Source organism: Ylistrum balloti, unplaced genomic scaffold, assembly GCF_031769215.1.
Source record: "Ylistrum balloti isolate Yb309-2 unplaced genomic scaffold, AGI_CSIRO_Ybal_v1 Utg369620, whole genome shotgun sequence".
NCBI classification, from domain to species: Eukaryota; Metazoa; Mollusca; class Bivalvia; order Pectinida; family Pectinidae; genus Ylistrum; species Ylistrum balloti.
Genome location: NW_026781891.1, coordinates 494918 through 517773, shown reverse-complemented (window position 1 = coordinate 517773; position 22856 = coordinate 494918). Strand labels below are relative to the sequence as shown.

Below are 22856 nucleotides of genomic sequence, written 5' to 3'. Positions count from 1 at the left end.
TATATAGTCACCAGATGAGGATTTTGTCAGACACTTGGCTGCTAAAAACAATATATGATCAATGTAAAACCATTTGAGTTATTTATTTGTTTGTTCATGGTAGTATATCATTTAATAAATTATGATTTGAATTAATTTGTATAAGGCATGAAGATGAAACATTTAAAAGGCAGAAAATAATTATTCACGCCATGTTAAGTCGAATAACTAGACCATAAGATTGAAGATTCGAGATAGCTAAATAAGGTACAGACAATCTGTATGTCGGATTACAACAATGTAAATACCCAATTAGTGATATTTAATTAGTGATTATGAAAAGCTAACGAGTATCATAAAAAGGTGTCCATACATGACTAATTAATTCGCTTAAGCTCATATAAACAAAGAAGTTTTACGTCTGCTTTGTCCTTCTCGGACAAAACCAAAATCACAAAAATAAATATCAAAATCTAGAAAGGAAGTGCACCATAATGAATAAATTGCAAAATTAACCTATTTATTTTATTTTTATTTTTTTTTTTTTATTTTTTTAAAGGGTCAAAATCAAGTGTATGTATTTCAACTTTGCATACAAGTTAGACAAACCATGACGACTAAAAGTAACCAGTAGTGTTTGCCATCTGCACGTTTGAAGACTGTACAAAAGAGGCACTCACATAGAATTAGAAATTTTTGGCCATGGTTAAATAGGTTCCTTTCATTTTTGTAAGTGGTGGTTTTAGTTACGATTTTTTTCGTTCAATCATGATTGCCTTCGATAGTATTTTAAAGCTTTTACATAATATGGAGATGTTGGTAGACAGTTTGTTTTATTTACAGTATGATACATGTCATTGGGTTATAAATCACGTAGCATTGGAATATCTTATATATCTTATATAAACCTGATTTTATCGGTGAATGTTACGACATGATTTCCATACTTTCAGAAAAGTTTTTTCAACATTGATAATGGTCAACATATCTTGCAAGGCAAAAAAAATGAACATATGTTTCACGAATGTATTAGCTCTATTTCTCTAAACGTCTATCCAATACATTAAACTATGTCATCACTCTAAACGCTTATATACAATGTAAGTATGTAGATATTTTTCTATGATAAGATGTGAAAAAACAGTTATTTGTTATTAAAAACAACATGTACCCTCATGTAAATCAATAGATTACATTTTTACTACATGCTCTGTTCCATGTGAACTTACCTGGATTATAGGTGAATGTGACCTCGCCAGTGTCCAGTAGTCATGTGACGATCCAGTACACATACAAGGAAAGGTTGTGAACGAGGTGACGTGGATGAATGGGAAAAAACAGCAGAGTGAAGGAATATTTTCAGGCGAATGTGCGGCTGGTCAAACTACATTCCTTGATGGACACGTGATATGGACAATGTCAAGTAATGGGATTTAGACCCGAACACCGTGGTCTTAAAATCGCCTGCGGGGCTACTTGTATTTAGTATTTAAATTGAAGCACCACAACCTAACAACACGTTCCTGTTTAACAATCTGTATAGCAAAACTGAATTCGATTCAAATTCTTACTCGAGGGATTATACAAAATACACAGCTTTCAATACAAAATACACAGCTTTCAATACAAAATACACAGCTTTCAATACAAAATACACAGCTTTCAATATACAAAATACACAGATTTCAATACAAAATGCACAGCTTTCAATACGAAATGCACAGCTTTCAAAAATGCACAGCTTTCAACAAAATACACAGCTTTCAATACAAAATACACAACTATCGATACAAATTTAGAAATACATGCATTGTAGTTAAAACCATTGAAGACTGGAGCATGTCAATGTTCCTAGGGTCCCAATCACTTTGCTTTCAGCGCCATTCAACAAGCAGGTTTTAGGGTGAAAAACTGATCAATCACCGACTTATACTTCGTTTGAAAATTCAAAGCAAGTACAATAATCCGTTTTGTGACCTCATGATTCCTTTGGTGCACATTAAAGGATTAAAATGGTCATTTTATCTAACCCACAAGATGTCGCACATGGAATCTTAGATTTTACTATTGCTGTTGAACTCACGTTTATAGAAGAAGAAAAATCAAACAAAAACAAAGGCTGAAAAGAAAGAACATTAAAAAGAAAAAAATCACAATCAAACATAATACTATATTGTAATTTTGTCTTCGACGTATGTTTGTTACTATTCCTTTGAATTTACCGCTGACTATTTCGATTTGACAATGACTTTCAATTTTCTTAACCATTCATACAAATCCAGTGTGTACAGTTAGTCCTTTTAGCCACTAGCTGATAATTGACAGAGTGTTTCAATTTTACATTCAAGCTAATAAAAAAGTTTTGTGAATGCTGAGGTTTGCTGATATTTTGAATAAATCCAGTGGTCATATATATACGTGTATATACTATAACATTAATTTAAAAACGATAACTGACTAGTTGGTTTAATTACTAAGTTACCATAAACAAATACATGATGCGATAATTCATTCAAACAGCACATCTAAAGAAAGCCATCGGTATGATACAATGTAAGATGTTCCTCAACCGCCTGACAACATGCCGATAATATGCCCACGTGGATGTAACGATATTTCATCAGGGGCGATAAAAAACTCAAATAATTTACTATGATGTATATGATGGCAAATTGAGATTTGAACGAAGACAACTGTTTAATAATGAAAATTGATAAATTCACATCCGTTCACACCACAATATTATCAAGGTCTCCGTTTGTAAACTCAAAATGGAAAATTATTTTATATGAATTAACCCGATTCCGAACAAGTTCTTTCCGTAATTTTAATCTCCAGTGCCAGATACAGAGAAAAAAAATACCGATGTCTGGTCAAATGTTATAGAGTAGCTGTGGAAAGTGTGTTGCTAAAAATAGAAAACTAAATTATTTCAACTTCTGCAAATACTTTTGTAAAGAAAGAGTACCTCTGTACAGTGTGACGGTAAAGTTAAACGACAAACTGACCTTTAGGGGATTTGACCGTCACTTCATGCCCAACACGTCGCTTATAGGAAGACTTCCAGTTACATAAGAAGACAACACCGCACTGTTGAGGTCCTGGCACGACAACAACCCTGAAATGATATAATTTGACATATGCTGCAATACTTACTTACTTGTTTGTCCCAATGACACATAGAAATAATTCCATTTCTATCTAAACCTTTCCACGATAACTGCTGTTTGCACATAGCACCTCATAGGTGAATGAACTGTTGTGACTTTATCGAACCATTATGATGAATAATTTATTTCCAAGTGGCATTTCAAGTTATTTTCTCGCCAAAATAAGCCAAAGGATTGGGCACAAGTTATAAGAACCTTATAAACGCACTTTCCTATTATATAAATACACAAACATATATAGTAGCAGATGGCTTAACTAAATTAAATTTAATATATTGTACATAAAACCTTGACTTTTTCTTATGAGAGTGAGCGACAGAGAGAGGGTCACATTCAATCAAATCCCTATTTTACGTTTTTGCAATTAAGAGATATCATCATCTTTGCTTAATTTCTGATCGCCATATATGAGTAAATCAAGTTAAATTCTCAAAGAAAGGTTGTAACTGTCTTATTAATAGATTTCGATTATGAATGTATAGGGGGACAAACACAAAAATAGTAATAAAAGTCTTCACATGGATTGCTGCATCTACATTCAGCTGTATTTCGTTTTAATCTAAAATGCGTAATGAAGAGATCTGACAGGATTTCTCAAACGGAAATGAAGTATGTTTTAATTACGTAAATCACATACCTAAAAACATTTGTCAGGTATTATTTCTTTCTTACTGATAATTGATATAAATGTATTGAGAGAATGAGAGTTCCATATAGAAATATCTATGTCATACAACTTTTTTGTTGTTTATGAGAAAAAGAATTCGCACGCTTAAGAGATAACCTGAAGTTTCAGTGATTGGAAACCACGTGAGAATTAAAAACATTATATCAAGATAAAATTTCACATCTCAAACAATCAACGATTTAATTGTTTCGTTATTTTTTAATGATCTCTAACGAAGCAAAATAGAAACAATGTCGTGAAAGTTTCAATATCATGTAAGTTCCCTTTTTCAGTTAAAAAAATGTCAATTGAGGTTTCAATCCAAGCACCTTTGGAGTCGAGAGCGGAGAACTTATCACTGTGCTATCGTTACGTTACACATGATGAAGTGAAAATTTAGAAATCTTATTAAGTATGTAGTTTACTCCGTCTATTGAACATATTTTGTATGTGTGTTTGTGTGGAATGCAAAACATGTGTCAAGAAAAACAAAGATGACGATGATGTGGTCAGTATATTAATGACTGATTATACTAAAATGCTAAAAATGCAAATATCTCCATATTAACAAGCTCTGCACACCTATTCTTACACTAAAAATCAACCAAATAATATACATTACACAAGTCTGATCTTTTAATGAGGGAACAAAGTATCTATTCGCTAGTTTTTTTTTTCTGTAAGTGTACGTTGAATGTCGTACGACAGATAACCTGTTTTACACTGTAAGATGACGCCTGCAGTATGGGTTTCACATTTTCTATGAATAATGTATAATCGTTACAAAAGCTCATCTTGGAATAAAAAAATTATAACTGGTTAGTCATATATCATTCAATGAAAAATTAACAAGTTCATTGTAACATTTTACTGCGTTGTGATGATATTATGCTCAGGTGTTGCCGGTCTCTTTCACATACGTTGTATATACGTTACCTTTCCCGTGATACCCAATGATAGCATTTAAGAATAATGAAATAAAATCAGTTAAACGGAAGTGAAGACCGAAATTCATTACCACAATTTACAAAATACAATGCCCAACAATGTTTGTGCCCATTCCTAATCGCTTCTATAAATGCGGTCGTGCTATGTACGGAACGGTATACTGAGGTTTTGTACACTGTATCGGTTTCTTGTGAACACATGTTTACCGTGTCTTTATTTCATGGTATTTATTAATGAATGTCCGTTATTGTCTGTGCAACAAGTTTATCTATATGAAAATGCTTGATTACAAAAGATTCTGTCTTTTATTCGTTTATTTAACTTTTTATCATTTGTAAATTGCATCCTGTCGATATAATGTTTGATCTTGGGCCCCTTAGTATGAATGTCAATGTTATATAATTCAGATTGGTCTATAAATAGGCAATCATGACAGGTACTTGTTTTCAGCTTATACAAAAAAAAAATTCTCGGACAGTGGAAGAAAGTCGGTATGTATCCAGTTTCGAATAAAATTTAATAATGCAATTTATATCAAATGATGTCATATGTGGAAATTAAGAGAGAGAGAGACATAGAGAGACAGAGAGAAAGAGAGACAGAGAGAGAAACAGAGGGCCAAATAGCTAGACAAAGGTTGACACAGTCGGAGGAAGACGAACTGAGAGACAGATAGTCTAACGGACAGACGGACATAAAGGCACACAATACATGCAAATGGAGACAGGTGAATACGCAGACGGACAAACATTTACATAAAGACATCCAGACAAACATAAGACGGACGGGTTGGCGAACTGACGAACGGATACATTGACATCCGCAGATCTATAATCTTCGAAGCGTCATCAATTATTCTATACCGAATTAGCGTTAACAACTCACAAGATCGTCCTTCTTTTCCTCCACAATCCGACATTGGGACCAATTAGAAAATTAAATCCGACAACAAGTATGATATTCGGCCTTTCAAATTTCCCTTCTTAAACTTCGAGATATACAAATTGCCTACTACTATCGAATTGGTGACAGAAAAATACCAATTTGCACGTTAGATTCAGAACTTGATCAAGCCCTCTAAATCAAGACTTATTTCATGCTAATTTGATTAATTATGGAAATTGGCAGTGTCGACATCATGCTGAAGATGCTTCTCACTTCATTTTTGTCTGTAATAAATTAAGTATAAAATTGTGTCGTGAGCTAAATGATTTCATTCCGTTGGACTTGCACCTTCTACTATTTGGAAATCATGAGTTATCAAAACAAGAAAATGAAATTATTTGCCTAATCCACTCAACAGTATATCAAAGATACTAGTAGATTTTGTTTCTTCCTCGCAATCATCTTTTTTCTTTCTTTCGTTTTACCTATTTTTCTCTCTCCTGTCTCAAGACTGCTCAGTAGAACAAACTATATGTAACGTATAAATTTTGAAGTGATTTGAAATTGTAATGTCTTCTAGTTCTAGCGGCAAATGTGTGTGATCTACGTTATAAAAGACGGATAAACAAAGGACACGGAGAAAGAAAACGCCGGTACGGGATGTGATAGATTTCGATGTATGAAAAGTGATAAGTTTCATTGTGATTGCCGCCGGAGTCGGTTTAAACTTAATTATTATTTCTTATCAGTTTAAATACTAGCACTGATATATATATATATAAATAAATGTATCAGTGCTAGTATTAAAATTGATAAGACATAATTAAGTTTAAATAAGACTACATCCATATATACTGCAGACATTATATAATACATAACTACTACCGGTTATATATAACTGTCCATCATGTGTTGGTGTATATTGATCAATATTATTGGAAAAGGGCTGAATACCAGTTTGATAACTGGTGCCCAATCTCACTGTATATATTTGATATAAACAGAATATGTTTAAAACGAAAGTCTAGACACCAAAGGCCAGGTATTCGCATTATTTTGCGATATCAGGTTTACTTTGGCCGATCGTTTGGGCAAAAAAAAATTACGCACTTTGAAATAAAATCACACTACGTTAATTTTGAGAGCAAATTCAACGCACTTTGAAATATGGCTTCAAATTTATTAATAATGGGAACACTCAACTCACTTTGGATTTTTTTTAAAACGAGTTATAACATATTATGTAGCAACCACTTCGAAATAATTACACAAATTGAGATTTTTTTTTCTAATCGTGATAAAAACTGGACTAACTCAACGCACGTGGAAAATATCTCACATTGCGTTAAATATTGGACCCAATCAACGCACTTTTTATTTTTATGGTGGGTTTGTAACGGGACTTGTGTAACGGTCTCTGTTACAATTACGAACTTATTGCCTGTGATAATTAACATTTTTATTTTTAAAAATCAGATCACTCGTTTAAATCTTTCAGTGAGAAATGTATTTATTTTGATTTAAACAATAGAAGCGTCACATGGTCTGACATACTCACGTCGATTTTAACAACATTAGGAAAAAAACAACTATGCATGTATCACTCACAAGCACGGGGTCAAGGAAAGACGCACACGTGTATCGCCTACCCGGGGAGGTTGGTCACTAACTTTAGATAACAAGCATGTGCGGATAATATCATGTTTATGACAAGTTTCACCTAGAAGAGCTACGTTTATATAATCAACTATCAATACACGAGGAGTTTCATCAAGTGCAATCTCTATGGATTTACGCAATCGTTATGTCTATATACAGTACAAAGAAGATATGAGGAGCTATTGAAAAAAAATCAATATAAACGGTCTCACCTAACGAAAATTCTAGGTAAAAAAGAAGCTGAGCAGAAATCAAATTTGAAATATAAACAACAACACCTCCACCCTGTGAATGTTCGTGATCTTTCCGGCAAGGATTACTATTAAAACCAAAAGGTTTTTGTCAGAGATACTGACTGTTGTCTAGATGAGATCCGTGATACTTGCTATGTGAAATTCGTCAGCAATGTTTTCAAGGTAAGTCAACTTACTTCTTAGAATGCTTATGCTTAAATTAATTTGAAAAAAAAATAATCTTGAATACTGGTGATGCACTTGAGTGGTCACGGTGTGTACCGTGCACAAAAAAATGCCGACCACTACCGTCGGCCCTATTGGACAAGTGTATTTGCACGTGCGTGTCTTATGCCTACAGTCATCCAACCATGAAAATCATTGATACGGGTTATGTTGTTGTAGCGGCTGTTTCCCTTTACGCCAACTCTGCAGAATATCAAAGGGATTATTTTTCTATTGTTCAAGATAATTGAGGGGCCCCAAGAAGGGGTACTTGGGGTGGTATACAGGTAAACTCAGGTAAATATATCCGATAAATACCTGTAATAGTTTTTAAGGTAAGTAATAAGAAATTCAGACATAATATAAACTTAATACATTTTATTAATATGACATTAATGATAGACCATATGAAGATTACAATTAATAAACAATAATAAGCATATTATCATTTAAATTAAGCACAGAAATCACTTTTTTATTTTTAGTTTTATAATGTAGCACTAAATTCAACATATACATACTAAACTAGATTTTATTAATTGATTTTCAATTTTCAAAATTTGATATACAAGCATTATTTTCATAAATTAAATACCTAACAGCACTAATTATTAGAATGTTCATAAACACGTATGTAGCACTAATTAATATTCACATAAAGCACAGAGTCTATTTATCCAAGATGAAGTAGCTGTGATGCTGAATCAGCGTAGGTCATCTGGTCAATGGTTCCGTTTCCGTATCTTTCTTTGAGTGTTGTAAGGCGGGGGTCAATGTTGCAGTACTTCTTCGCACGCGGTCGGGTGATTCCTCCAGCTTCTCTCTGCATTCTGTTGATGACGTCGGCATTGTCTATTTCCTTGAATGTCTGTATGATGGCAAATATATTCGGATGAGCGTGTTTCATCTTCTTCTTTAGTTTGCCGTGCCAGGCTTCTAGGTTGTTTGTTGTTCGTGGTCCATCTGTTTGGAAGTGATTCCACAACGGTCTGTCTCCTTCCACCCACTGCTCTATAACATAGTCTGTGAAAGGTGCTGTGTTCTGTGGTACTTCAGCGTCTTCTAGATCTTCTAGTGTCTGTAACCACACGTCTTCTATGCAGTCCATGGGTACCAGTGGTAGAACAGCTGCACGGCGGATAAGGGTCCTAACATCTTCGTTGTCCCGGTATAGAGTTTGCAGTCCAGTTGTCTGTGCTTTTTTCCATACACTCTGGGTGAAATGGAAAAAAACAGCCTTTCATGGTGATTCCTGGAAATGTCTGGCGAATGGCGTTGTGTACTGCTACTTCAAAGTCGGCGAATGCATGGGTTGGGGCGAAAGGCAGGTACAGTTGAGTCATGTGTTCCTTGAATAGGGTAAACAGTCGAGTGTAGATTCTTTGACTCTTTCCTGGTAGTAGCGCAAATACGACTGGCGTCATCCTTCCTTCAATAACCACATGGATGCTGTACATCTGATGAAACAAGCTCGGGCACGTGTAAAATGTTCCATCACAGTAGAATGTGTCGGCAGTTGAGAGATATCGTAGGTCCTCCGTAGTGGCGAAGGCTATAATTCGGTTCTGCTGGTCTCCGTCGTCAAAAAGAAGAAATCTGTCTCCGGTTGATGTTTCTGTCCACTTCCCTTCCAGTCTGATGTCAGAAAGAGTCTTTGGTAGCGCTGGGGTTTCCTTTCGGCGGGCTCTGTAGAGTGACGACTTGGCTGTATTGAAGGTAGGCAGTCGCTGTACCACCGCTTTGCAGTTTTCATCCCATTCTTCATCTCGGAGCTTGCGGAGTTCTTCTTCGTATATTGCTGGTATGGGTCTGACTTCTTCAAGACATCTCTTGGTGATGCTGTTTCTGATCTGCTGTGCCACAACTTCTGCATGATCTGCTGGATGGTTGTGTTCCTGTCTTCCAAAAGCAACTGGTATGTTGTTAAGGGCAGAGAGGGATCCTCGACAAGATTTTTCACCATTTCTGCGTATGATTCTGTAGATGAAACCATTATAGGCTAAATTCTGGCCCCTTTTCTTGTTAATTACGAACTTCAAATTCAGCTGTGCGTTTGCCATGTTACTTGATATGAGTGTTTCACTATGAATATAAAGTATGATGCAGTCGCTGTATTTATACAGAGTGCAGTTGGCTTGGAGTGTTCAGTGTGATAAGTTATAATGTTTTTTTTCTATTGTTAAATAATATAATTTTCAAATAATTTTTTTTTTATTGAACAATATAAATTTCAAATAGTTCTTTTTTCTCCTTAAATTTAAATAATATAGCATTTAAAAAATCTTCCTTTTTCCTAACATTTCAATTTAATTCTCAATTCAAAATCTGAAAATATCCCCATTTATGGCTAAATATTATCAAGTCACAGGTAACTACTCCACAGTAACTGTTCCCCAGAGCCCCCATGAGGTACCCCAATTTTGTTGACTGAAATGGTAAAAACAGCACCAACTGCCATATGTGTTTTTAAGAAAGTTGGCGTTAAGGGAACACACCGGGCCGACGGACTCAAGGTAACGGTCAGTTTAACAATTTATTTTTAAACACAGGGAATCAACCAAAACACATATATAACTACGATGTTCACAATTTTAGGGAGATATGCGCGTACTTATAGACTTACGGAGGACAAACAATTGAATATATATATATATATATAAATCGGATAGATTTACATAAATATTTCAATAGATCAATATCCTAAGTGTTAATTAAGGATTGTAATTTAATTACATTTGCTCTAGTACAATACTTTTCTCCGAGACAAGACTGTCTTTTACTGGAAAATTTAGTACATTCTAATATTTAGTGAACGTCGGCTCCAATCTTCCCGTCGTTACAATACGTGCAAATTCTATCGTTTTTATCGCTCCAACCTCCTGTTTCAGTTACATATTTATTATCAATTGTTCTAAATTTACACACTGTAATCCGATCTCTGTCATCAAGCTGTTCATATTCTAATTTGTTTTTAAATATCCCGTATTATCCAGACTTAGAGGAATTAAAACATCACTTTTCCACTGGTGAATGTACTGATCATTAAAAATCTGTTAAACTTTAACCACTCATATTCACAGTACTTTGCATATCCTATATGTAACTTAGACCACATTCATATAGAATGTTACTCATGTCGGCCCTGGACTTTTATTACAGCTGTGGTTAATTCTATTTATAAAGTATTGTACAATATATACGAGAACTTACTACCGTTTGACTGTAGGATTCTAGACCAAAAACTAATCATACAGGCATTTATAAATTTAAAAGACAAGAAACTCCCAGTTCTCCGTAGGATTCTAGACCAAAAACTAATCATACAGACTTTCGTAAATTTACAAGATAAGAAACTCACAGTTCTCCGTATACCATATAACTATCTGTAATTCTTTTCAAATTTAGTTAAAATATTTTCTCACTGAAAAGTAAAAAACTAAAAGGAAGGAGAGGACAGTAGAACACAAAAGATGAATACTAAATGATAAAAGACAGAGTTGTTTGAGGACACGTTAAGACGTTTCTGCTTTAAAACAGAGATGTTAAGTTAAACATAATTATTATATAATGAGAACAGACAGTTCAACGTGATCCAAAATAATTTTTAGCAATTAAATCAACGTGTCCTTGATTTACTTTATTTTGCTGTTTTATCAAACATTAATATCGATATTTTGAAACATTTTTCATTAAAAATCATTCGTTTCAAGTACTGTAGTATTGAACAAAGTATTGATAGTATTGTACTGAAGTACTTCACCAATCGAATTCCTTAAATTTATGCACCAAGCTCTCTGATTGGCAGAGCCAAGTCTAGATCGATTGTGGGTGGAGCCAGGTGAAAAAATACTGTGCAGACATCGGCATTTTACAAACACTCGACTGTCGCGAGAGGTTAATTGGAAGAGTCCAAGTCACAGGTGGCTTCAGATCAGACCTAATTGGGTTGTCCCATTTGTTTCGTTCTACACCCAATGAAACCTTGCTTTTCCATCGATGGTACAACGAGAAAACGAAAGTTACTCAGTACTAAACTAATTTACGTACAAAATATATATCAACAGGTTAGAGCACTGGGACCGGAGAATTCATAACATCTTAACAGTGAATATAGTCATATAGTCATTCTGTACTAGTTTTATTTATTTTTTTTTTGAAAGTGGGGGGGGGGGGGGGGGGGGATTCTGTGGTCCCATATATTTGGACGGAATATCTAGAGCATTTACTACTGCAAGTTCCAGAAATTCTGACACAAGTCGGGTATTTGCCCGAAGCCTCTGTCTCATGACATTGAATACATATTCAGTTACGTTGTATTCCGGGGAATAAGGCGGCTGAAAAACCAGGGACACGCCATATTCTTTCAGCATATTTCTTAAAATGCGCTCTCCCTGTCTATGGTGATGGAATCCACAATTATCCATCACAACCACATCGCCTTGTACAAAAACAGGATTCCCCATATCGTTCGTATCGGACATAATTTCGTCGAAGAAAATTTTGCGTACTGTTGCCGTCGTTGGACATTTTTCCAGCGATTACTTAGTAATTGTTATGTAACTGATAGTGTACATTAACTCCGCCTACCGGAACAAATTGGGTGTCAGATCAACTATTCAGGTTGTCTAAACTCCGCCCCCGACCAATCACAGAGGTCGTTGTATACTTGACTCGATTATTTGAATACTTCAATACAATAGTATCACTACTTTGTTCAATACTATAGTAAGTGTGTCGTTCACACCTTCCCTTCATCGGTAGTAAGGTCGAGGTTATCTTGATATAAAAACGATATAGAAAGTTGTGTCTCCTCGGTATTACATATTTGTATGGTCAGTCACTCGTAGACAATGTCAAGGCTGGCAGATATGTCTTCCATCTTTTCCTCGAAGACTTCATCAAATTTTTCATTCTGTGCTACAGTGAATTTGGTTTTCCAATCACCAACAATTCCTGAATTTCAAAAGAAAAAGAAAAAAGAAAGAAAAAAAGTCAGAAGTAGAAAATATTGACCAACTGACATGTAGATTTTCTTTTTATTTATTTTCTTATTTTTTAAAAAAAAAAAATTTAACTATCGTTTTTCTGTTTCTCCCATACTTCGCAGGGACCGTCCGGTTTTTACACTGGGTCGTGATCTTTCTGTTAGGAGAACAGACCCATGTAGGATTCTATTATTCTTATATCATACTGATACGGTACCCTAAAACAACACGAAAATTCGTAGAACAAATGAAATTTGGTGTTTCACAATCACAAACATATCCCAAGAACTATGAGATTTTTTTATCACAAGTATATGAAAAACAACGTGAGAGACAGACAGACACAGACAGACAGACATGTAAGAGCAGACTGACGGACGGACAGCCTGACAGACAGACAGAAAGAGTCATTACCTTTTTCAAGCAATTCACAAAAAGGACGGTATTGTAGGAAAATATACGTTTTAATGAATTACCTTTTCTATATATGGGCATTCTCCCGTTATCTCCAAGGTGTTTCCATCTATCACTCTCTCCAAGTCTTGTCGCATGTTCTTTCTTAAGATTTTCAAATCCGACAGCTTCTTCAACCTTTTTCAAAAATCTTTCCTCGTCGTTGACTTCTAAAAACTTTGCTATCTGCACAATATTCGTATGGAGATTCTACGTAAAATAAAAATAATTTTTAAAGATCACGACAAGTCTCAAACAATGTTATGGCCATGACTGGAACTATGCAACTCTAAAAGTAATATATTACATACCAGTCAATCATATGATTAATAATTATTTTACGTGTGTCAATTTCACTGCTCTCCATTCAATATAAAAATGACGATTTTATTTCAAAAGATAATATTGAAAAGAAATTTGATTTATGTATTTGAAGCATACTTTTAGCACTGATGGTCGATGGGTAACGGCAAGGGAGGCTACTCATTATAGTACACGACAATCTCCTTACAGAGTTTTCGTTCGTAACTCAGCATTATGTACCTGTTAGCGCAGCAATCTTTTCACTGGACACCAGGTAATGCTAAATACATTGAAAATCCGATATTTGACTGATTGATTAATAACACACCATGTTTACTGCAAAAATTAAAACTAGGAACACTTGAACTTCGTGAATCATTCCATACTTTGATCAGGACACCAACTGAAGTATGCCAATATCCGTCCTTACTCCCCATTCCAATAAAGACAGATTGGCTGGTATTCTTATAATAACGATATTTTGAAACATTTTTCATTAAAAATCATTCGTTTCAAGTACTGTAGTATTGAACAAAGTATTGATAGTATTGTACTGAAGTACTTCACCAATCGAATTCCTTAAATTTATGCACCAAGCTCTCTGATTGGCAGAGCCAAGTCTAGATCGATTGTGGGTGGAGCCAGGTGAAAAAATACTGTGCAGACATCGGCATTTTACAAACACTCGACTGTCGCGAGAGGTTAATTGGAAGAGTCCAAGTCACAGGTGGCTTCAGATCAGACCTAATTGGGTTGTCCCATTTGTTTCGTTCTACACCCAATGAAACCTTGCTTTTCCATCGATGGTACAACGAGAAAACGAAAGTTACTCAGTACTAAACTAATTTACGTACAAAATATATATCAACAGGTTAGAGCACTGGGACCGGAGAATTCATAACATCTTAACAGTGAATATAGTCATATAGTCATTCTGTACTAGTTTTATTTATTTTTTTTTTGAAAGTGGGGGGGGGGGGGGGGGGGGGGGGGGGGGGGGAACATGTGGTCCCATATATTTGGACGGAATATCTAGAGCATTTACTACTGCAAGTTCCAGAAATTCTGACACAAGTCGGGTATTTGCCCGAAGCCTCTGTCTCATGACATTGAATACATATTCAGTTACGTTGTATTCCGGGGAATAAGGCGGCTGAAAAACCAGGGACACGCCATATTCTTTCAGCATATTTCTTAAAATGCGCTCTCCCTGTCTATGGTGATGGAATCCACAATTATCCATCACAACCACATCGCCTTGTACAAAAACAGGATTCCCCATATCGTTCGTATCGGACATAATTTCGTCGAAGAAAATTTTGCGTACTGTTGCCGTCGTTGGACATTTTTCCAGCGATTACTTAGTAATTGTTATGTAACTGATAGTGTACATTAACTCCGCCTACCGGAACAAATTGGGTGTCAGATCAACTATTCAGGTTGTCTAAACTCCGCCCCCGACCAATCACAGAGGTCGTTGTATACTTGACTCGATTATTTGAATACTTCAATACAATAGTATCACTACTTTGTTCAATACTATAGTAAGTGTGTCGTTCACACCTTCCCTTCATCGGTAGTAAGGTCGAGGTTATCTTGATATAAAAACGATATAGAAAGTTGTGTCTCCTCGGTATTACATATTTGTATGGTCAGTCACTCGTAGACAATGTCAAGGCTGGCAGATATGTCTTCCATCTTTTCCTCGAAGACTTCATCAAATTTTTCATTCTGTGCTACAGTGAATTTGGTTTTCCAATCACCAACAATTCCTGAATTTCAAAAGAAAAAGAAAAAAGAAAGAAAAAAAGTCAGAAGTAGAAAATATTGACCAACTGACATGTAGATTTTCTTTTTATTTATTTTCTTATTTTTTAAAAAAAAAAAAAATTAACTATCGTTTTTCTGTTTCTCCCATACTTCGCAGGGACCGTCCGGTTTTTACACTGGGTCGTGATCTTTCTGTTAGGAGAACAGACCCATGTAGGATTCTATTATTCTTATATCATACTGATACGGTACCCTAAAACAACACGAAAATTCGTAGAACAAATGAAATTTGGTGTTTCACAATCACAAACATATCCCAAGAACTATGAGATTTTTTTATCACAAGTATATGAAAAACAACGTGAGAGACAGACAGACACAGACAGACAGACATGTAAGAGCAGACTGACGGACGGACAGCCTGACAGACAGACAGAAAGAGTCATTACCTTTTTCAAGCAATTCACAAAAAGGACGGTATTGTAGGAAAATATACGTTTTAATGAATTACCTTTTCTATATATGGGCATTCTCCCGTTATCTCCAAGGTGTTTCCATCTATCACTCTCTCCAAGTCTTGTCGCATGTTCTTTCTTAAGATTTTCAAATCCGACAGCTTCTTCAACCTTTTTCAAAAATCTTTCCTCGTCGTTGACTTCTAAAAACTTTGCTATCTGCACAATATTCGTATGGAGATTCTACGTAAAATAAAAATAATTTTTAAAGATCACGACAAGTCTCAAACAATGTTATGGCCATGACTGGAACTATGCAACTCTAAAAGTAATATATTACATACCAGTCAATCATATGATTAATAATTATTTTACGTGTGTCAATTTCACTGCTCTCCATTCAATATAAAAATGACGATTTTATTTCAAAAGATAATATTGAAAAGAAATTTGATTTATGTATTTGAAGCATACTTTTAGCACTGATGGTCGATGGGTAACGGCAAGGGAGGCTACTCATTATAGTACACGACAATCTCCTTACAGAGTTTTCGTTCGTAACTCAGCATTATGTACCTGTTAGCGCAGCAATCTTTTCACTGGACACCAGGTAATGCTAAATACATTGAAAATCCGATATTTGACTGATTGATTAATAACACACCATGTTTACTGCAAAAATTAAAACTAGGAACACTTGAACTTCGTGAATCATTCCATACTTTGATCAGGACACCAACTGAAGTATGCCAATATCCGTCCTTACTCCCCATTCCAATAAAGACAGATTGGCTGGTATTCTTATAATAACGAAATTTTGTTTGTTTGTTTTACCTTTTTCATATCTTCAAATTTTAGAAACAATATTTTAAGATCCGGATTAGTCAGCCTCGCAGTATTCCATTCCTTTGTATGGGTAAACCAGGACCCATCATAACCTAAAACTATAAAGCATATAAAATATATTTATATATATAAGCATATTTATTTGCTTTTTATCTAATTATTTATTTTGAACCTTTTTATCGTAATGAATAATGACAAAAAAAGGTATTGATGGCAAATAATGTCGAGTCTGAAGTATTTGTACATCGTTGTGTATGATTAAAGATAAACTTACATTCTTCCGATAGGAATGCGTTGAGAAATCCGTCGAAGTTACCAGTGTAACTAGCATTTTGAAGTTTACTCTGGAAGATATGAGAGGAGCAGGCAACGTCCTTTGGATTTCGCACCAAGTAGATTATTTTAAGTTGTCCATCCTTTGCCATCTTAGGAATAAATTGATAATTCAAGTGAGTATGGAACATCCTTGGAAATTTCATGTTGTCAATAACTCTAAGATCCTGGTGCTCAATCATCTCCGGAGTTCCGGAATATTGAATAATTCCCATTTGTAACATCCTGGCCGTGTTAAACAACCAATGTGTACCTTCAATATATGATATCGTATTATTACTGTCTATAACGGTTTTGTTGGAGTGATTTAAGCACCATGTTACATGTTGAAGATTGGGAAGGAAAATTGTCCGAAGTGAAAGATACATAAATATTGAAAATGTAAATAACAATAAACTGTTTATACAAATGTGATAATATTCGTGTAAGATTTACTTTAGAAATAAGATAATCAGCGAATAATGAAACAGTAAATTAAAATCTCAAGAAATCCATCTCACGTGTATGTTAACATTATGTCAGCCTTGGAATATGATACCGTTATCGAGTCCTAATCCGGAAACCTTTAGTCTAAACACTGATGAGGATGCCGGACAGTTAACTTGACACTGATCCTTTCAAGAACTCGTAAAGAACTTAAAAATGTTCCGAGATATATTAGATTTTGAGGCTTTAGAAATTAGCGCGTGTTGTGACCAAACATGGACATGTACGCGTTCATTTTTCCGTGTTTGTATTACTATTATCATCACAAGCGCACTAGTGGTATTTGCAAGTATTTATCAATATTATTTTATTTAAAATGACACATTGTCTAAGAAATGTTCATTTTTCATGTGTCCGTATATTCGGGTCATGTGACACGGTCGGGGTGAAAAAAAAATTACTCTGTGCTAGGAAAGGATTATGGTAAATGTCTTGGTATTCACCAGTTTCACGGTAAAAAAATAGATTAGGGAAAAAGATATGAAAACAGAACGAAAATAAATAGATAAATAAAAAGAGTTTCGTCTGAGCTTTGAACACTCTTACCATAATCGAGAGTGACAGAGCGGTTAATTGTTTTAAAAAAGCAAGAAGAAAATACCAACATTTCAAAACTATGAAAATACGGCACCGTTAATTTATCGACTATTTGCTCTACCAAATATTGGCAGATAACCTATATTTGATCCGACAGGAAAATGTAAACGATAAACTTATCGCAGGTCTAGTAAACAATAAGGGACAATTTGTATTCAAGCGTGTGTTCAGAAGAATATTCTGGACTCGTTTTACAACTAATGGTATAATAATTCCATTATTTGATTTGAATTAAACGAATATTTGTACGCGTGAGACTTAAGTTTGTCGGCATAAAAAATATAGAACATGCATGACGTATTAAGATGTGGGCTTGCTTTTGAATATTTTGATTACTTAGATAAAGAAGTATTTATAAAAAAAAAAATTGTTTTGATCGGTAATAAAAAAAAGAAATACTAATAAAGAGAAACAACCAGGCCATATTAGAAATATCACGTGTTCATATATATATAAAAAAAAAAAACCGGTTTCATCGAACGAAATTTGAGTTATTTTTTATTCAGCTGATAATTCGTATCGCTTTGATGAATATTCTAATCAGCACAGCTTGGGTAGAAATGAACTCACAAGTGAACCAGCAGTATTACTGAACCAAAATCAATATATGGATCATGTCATTGTAATTTGAATACTAACTTGAATTTAAATTATGTATTAACACGCTGTCTTCCTAATCTACTCTCATCTTATATGGCGACAGAAGTCTGGCGGTATCGTGGCGAAATGTTGTTACATAACTTGATCTTTCGGAAAATAACCTACATGTGCATATTGTGTATTAGCATGCACACTCGGCACGTCCCTGTATTACCAAGTCGACCTAAACATCAGGGAAAAATGTTATTTGGCAATCCGTGGTCTCGGTTAAGTAATCCGTGGCCTCTGTATAAGTAATCTGTGGCCTCGGTATAAGTAATCTGTGGCCTCGGTATAAGTAATCCGTGGCCTCTGTTTAAATAATCCGTGGGCTCGGTTTAAATAATCCGTGGGCTCGGTTTAAATACAACCTTTATTAAACAATTGTACAATTTATAAATACGTGGCCTCTGTTCCTCCGCACAAATGCAGTAAACTTTGCATATTTCCGGTCTCAGTTTAAATAATCCGTGAAACACCGTTTAAATACATCCATACGCTACACATTAAATAACGTTTGTTGGTCTCGCTTTAGTTAATAATCCGTTTCAGTTTAAATAATATCACTTGATACGCACAAATTTAAATAATCCGTGGTCTCAGGATTAAATAATCAAACGTCTGTTTCACATATTTAAATAATCACGTGAAAGTTACGGTTTAAATAATACCCTTGTGACGTCACGGTTTAAATAATCCGATTTGATGTGAGAGCGGTTTATTCAATAATGTTTTTCGGTTTTTGCCGTAAAGCATAAAAACTATAAAACTTTTTTTTTATATATATTTACAATTTATATAATACCAAAAGAATCTATAAATGGCATGTTTTATTTAACTGAAATAATGGTTTACCTAACGGACTTGGCAACAAGTGTGCAACACGACACGTCTTTAAATTATCAAAAGAAGATAGTTATCAGTATAGTTGGACGTCTTTTGTAGCTTTCATTGTCACGGGTTTGTGGCTACTCCACATGATCTAAACTAGTGAGATGTAAACTGTAATATGGAGCTACTATTTTAATACTGAGGTAAATTTTTATTATGGAGGAGCATGATTTTACAGTAAAGCAGTCTTTTAGAATTACTGATCAATTTACGTAATGTGTACCAACTTACGAAAAAAGGGGAGATAACCGAACTACCTCCGCATGTTGAAATATCTATCATGCAGTTTAAGAGGACAGCGGGTACAACTTTGCGTGCCCAATGGGGCATAACTTTCGGAAGAGGGGCGATAACCAAATCTGATATAGATTATGCGCATGGATCATTAATTGCCAGCAAGTTTCGTTAAAATCCATCAAGTAGTTGAAATTAGGGGGAGTAGCCGGTACAGCCACAGGAATCGGGCGTTCTATGTGTGAAATATAGCTATTATACTGTAATTAAATAGCAGGTTTTCTATTGTTATACATGTATATAGAAATCCTACAATTCAAGTAGTATAATAACAATATTTCACATAGAGAACGTCCGACTCTTATGGTACATCTACAGAAGGACTGACCAAAAAATTTCAGTATATCCCACCCCACCTCAGGGGTATAATGATTTTGTTTCCACTGAGGTAATTTTTTCCATGTAGTGAAATAATATACAATTTAAACACGTATATATATATTTATGGTGTGAAGTGTATTCCGCTTCAGTGAAATAAATTTGAAATGAATTGTACCGTATTGTTAAAAACTATAAAATGTTATAAATGGCTTGCCATATTAATGGTACAATACACAGTCAGCTTGTGTCTTGCATTTTAAAGTCCAATAGTCCCAATTAGGTGAAACATGATCCAGACGAGGTGTTTTCTGTAGATGAAGGAATACACATATATGTGTAAATCTGTGACGTGAATTGACGTGCCTGCTCCATGTGATTAACACTTCATCAATGCAATGAAGTGTGTGGGATAAGAACAGCAAGAAAAAAATGCAATAACACATAACTACCAATTATCTTATTTTTTGTTCTTATTCCATGCATATTGATACTATCTGCTGTGCTTCATACAAGAAATATGCTGGAAAAATAGAGATGCATTTTGTTTGAAGAACAATTAGAGACGGGGTGTGGAAAATGCCTTTATCCTATGATACAGGTATAATCAACATCAACATAAAACAATAAAAGACAGCAATAAATTATAAACTTTTATAGAAATATCAACACATCTGCAGTAAGATGCAAAAACTGATTTTAAACAAATCAATTCAAAGGCACTTTTCTTTCTGGTAAAATATCAGATTTGGTTGCAGAACCTGAACCTCAAATCCACAGAACCACTAAACCGCGACCACGAATTACTGAACCGAGACCACGGATTACTAAACCAAGACCACGGACTAGTAAACCGAGACCACGGATTACTAAACCAAGACCACGGACTAGTAAACCGAGACCACGGATTACTAAACCAAGACCACGGACTAGTAAACCGAGACCACGGATTACTAAACCGTGGCCATGGATTGCTAAACTGAGGCCTCGGATTTAAGGGGAAAAACTATGATATCCCTTCAGGGGCTCCGTAGAATTACGACATCAAAGAACAAGTTAAAAATTATTACCTGATTTTGGATATGTGCAAAGCAACACATCATCCGGCCTACATTGGAGGTTCGCTACCTTTTCAAGTTGATCTCCCACATTGCCAGGAATGTCTTTATTGAAACATCGTCCTTGGAATCGCTTGAACCTTATGATGTTCCCTTGGTTATCAGTCTTTCTAACATATTCCATTTCCAATGGATGATAGATTTTGTCAAGATATGTCTCCGTTTGTACGATTAATGATATGACTGCATAATTCATTCGGTTTTCAAGCATATGTAGCTGTTGCGGATATAACGCGTCGCGCATGCGCGGATTTCTCGTTTCAGGTAAACGATTTTTAACTACAGATCATGCAGCGTCATTTAGTTTTGAAAATATAAATATCCTTAATGTATGCCACAGTTCAGAATATTTAACAGTGAAATAAAACATTATGAATTATTATGTGTGCCTCTGAATATCAAGTATAGTAACTTTCCAACACATTGAGATAATTCTGACAAATCCGAGTAAAAAATTAGTTGTGTCTTTTTTGGGTGAAAATTACACTTAGTTCAGTTCTCTGATCAAAGTTCATTTGATAACTTCGAAATAACGGATTTCATATGAAAGGCCAATATTGTGTTTTTTGTTATTTCTAAGCTTATCACTCTATACATTTCGTTCATCTACATACAATGCTATTTCAAAGGCATATGTACAGTTTACGACTGATACTTGGTGTGAATCTATACTGACCGATGCACCTACAGTAAATAAAACAATACTGACGGATCATAGAAGCATTGTTAAAGAAATGTACGATGTATATATTATGTTGACGTTGATACTTATGTGTACTATCATTTTTAACGAGAAGTGCACTATGCACTGTCCAAGGTTATATAGAATATCTTATTATCCGAATTTTATTTCATATCACACTTTCATAAAAAAAAAAAACAGTAAAGTACACACACCTTTAGGTTAAACAATATTTTATTCAATATTCAACATTGAGATATACCACGGACTTATATACACATATGTATATAAGTCCGTGGATATACATATAATTCAAAAGAGGATTTGGTAACAAGCTTGAAGCTTATGTAAAACCATCTCCTAAACTGTTTTTACCATAGATATATTAACAGAGTGGTCTTGTCTAACTAAAAAAAGAATGCTGATGTCAACAATAAGATTACAATCCGAGTACTGATCATGTGTTTGAAATGTTATAGCGTACAACTTAAATATGAGTTATTATTATTCCCTATATTACCTCGCAAATGAAGATTGCAGAGAGTAAAGAATATGGATATATATAGGATATTTAATAGTGTCTTCAATAATAACAAATATATAGTTCACTTGTGTGGCTAATATTTTGGTATTTTTCACGAGTGCGAAGCACTGCCAAGTCGCAGCTTCTGAGATTTCAAATTTAATTCTAGCCATACACTTTCAACATTCCTTATGTCTAGATCTTTACGCTGTTTGACGATGATGTTTTTCCGAACATAGACCGCGACACCGCCACCTATACGTGTTTGTCTACTTTGACAAAAAGGTGGATAAAAATGGCCGTGGATAAGATCATTAGACGACCTGTTTGAGGGGTTTAGCCACGTTTCGGTAAACGCAAGTACGTCAAAAGTATTCAGTTATTGTAGTTGGACAAA

At 34.8% G+C, this 22856-nt stretch overlaps 3 protein-coding genes across 3 annotated transcripts; all 3 read right to left on the bottom strand.

Moving 5' to 3' along the window:
• Nucleotides 1–8914: 8914 nt before the first annotated feature.
• Nucleotides 8915–9826, bottom strand: LOC132549528 (uncharacterized). The gene has a single exon (XM_060213472.1). The coding sequence runs from the start codon at nt 9824–9826 to the stop codon at nt 8915–8917; it is 912 nt and encodes a 303-aa protein (XP_060069455.1).
• Nucleotides 9827–12603: 2777 nt separating this feature from the next.
• LOC132549519 (sulfotransferase 1C2A-like) lies at nt 12604–13944 on the bottom strand. The gene is made up of 3 exons (XM_060213461.1): nt 13894–13944; nt 13228–13414; nt 12604–12719 (listed from the first exon to the last, which is right to left on the bottom strand). The coding sequence occupies exons 1-3, from the start codon at nt 13942–13944 to the stop codon at nt 12604–12606; spliced, it is 354 nt and encodes a 117-aa protein (XP_060069444.1).
• A 1219-nt stretch (nt 13945–15163) lies between these two features.
• Nucleotides 15164–21378, bottom strand: LOC132549693 (sulfotransferase 4A1-like). Its single transcript, XM_060213646.1, has 5 exons — nt 21207–21378; nt 16853–17164; nt 16567–16676; nt 15789–15975; nt 15164–15279 (listed from the first exon to the last, which is right to left on the bottom strand). The coding sequence occupies exons 1-5, from the start codon at nt 21376–21378 to the stop codon at nt 15164–15166; spliced, it is 897 nt and encodes a 298-aa protein (XP_060069629.1).
• Nucleotides 21379–22856: the final 1478 nt, after the last annotated feature.

What these genes read in the sequence shown, in the direction of transcription:
- LOC132549528 (XM_060213472.1), bottom strand. Translation starts at nt 9,826, where the DNA reads ATGGCAAACGCACAGCTGAATTTGAAGTTCGTAATTAACAAGAAAAGG.
- LOC132549519 (XM_060213461.1), bottom strand. Translation starts at nt 13,944, where the DNA reads ATGGGGAGTAAGGACGGATATTGGCATACTTCAGTTGGTGTCCTGATC. An exon ending in CAGTTGGTGTCCTGATCAAA is followed by an intron (nt 13,415 to 13,893) that starts GTATGGAATGAT and finishes TATTTTACGTAG; the next exon opens with AATCTCCATACGAATATTGT. An exon ending in AATGCCCATATATAGAAAAG is followed by an intron (nt 12,720 to 13,227) that starts GTAATTCATTAA and finishes TTTGAAATTCAG; the next exon opens with GAATTGTTGGTGATTGGAAA.
- LOC132549693 (XM_060213646.1), bottom strand. Translation starts at nt 21,378, where the DNA reads ATGGAATATGTTAGAAAGACTGATAACCAAGGGAACATCATAAGGTTC. An exon ending in CGCATTCCTATCGGAAGAAT is followed by an intron (nt 16,677 to 16,852) that starts GTAAGTTTATCT and finishes TATGCTTTATAG; the next exon opens with TTTTAGGTTATGATGGGTCC. An exon ending in AATGCCCATATATAGAAAAG is followed by an intron (nt 15,280 to 15,788) that starts GTAATTCATTAA and finishes TTTGAAATTCAG; the next exon opens with GAATTGTTGGTGATTGGAAA.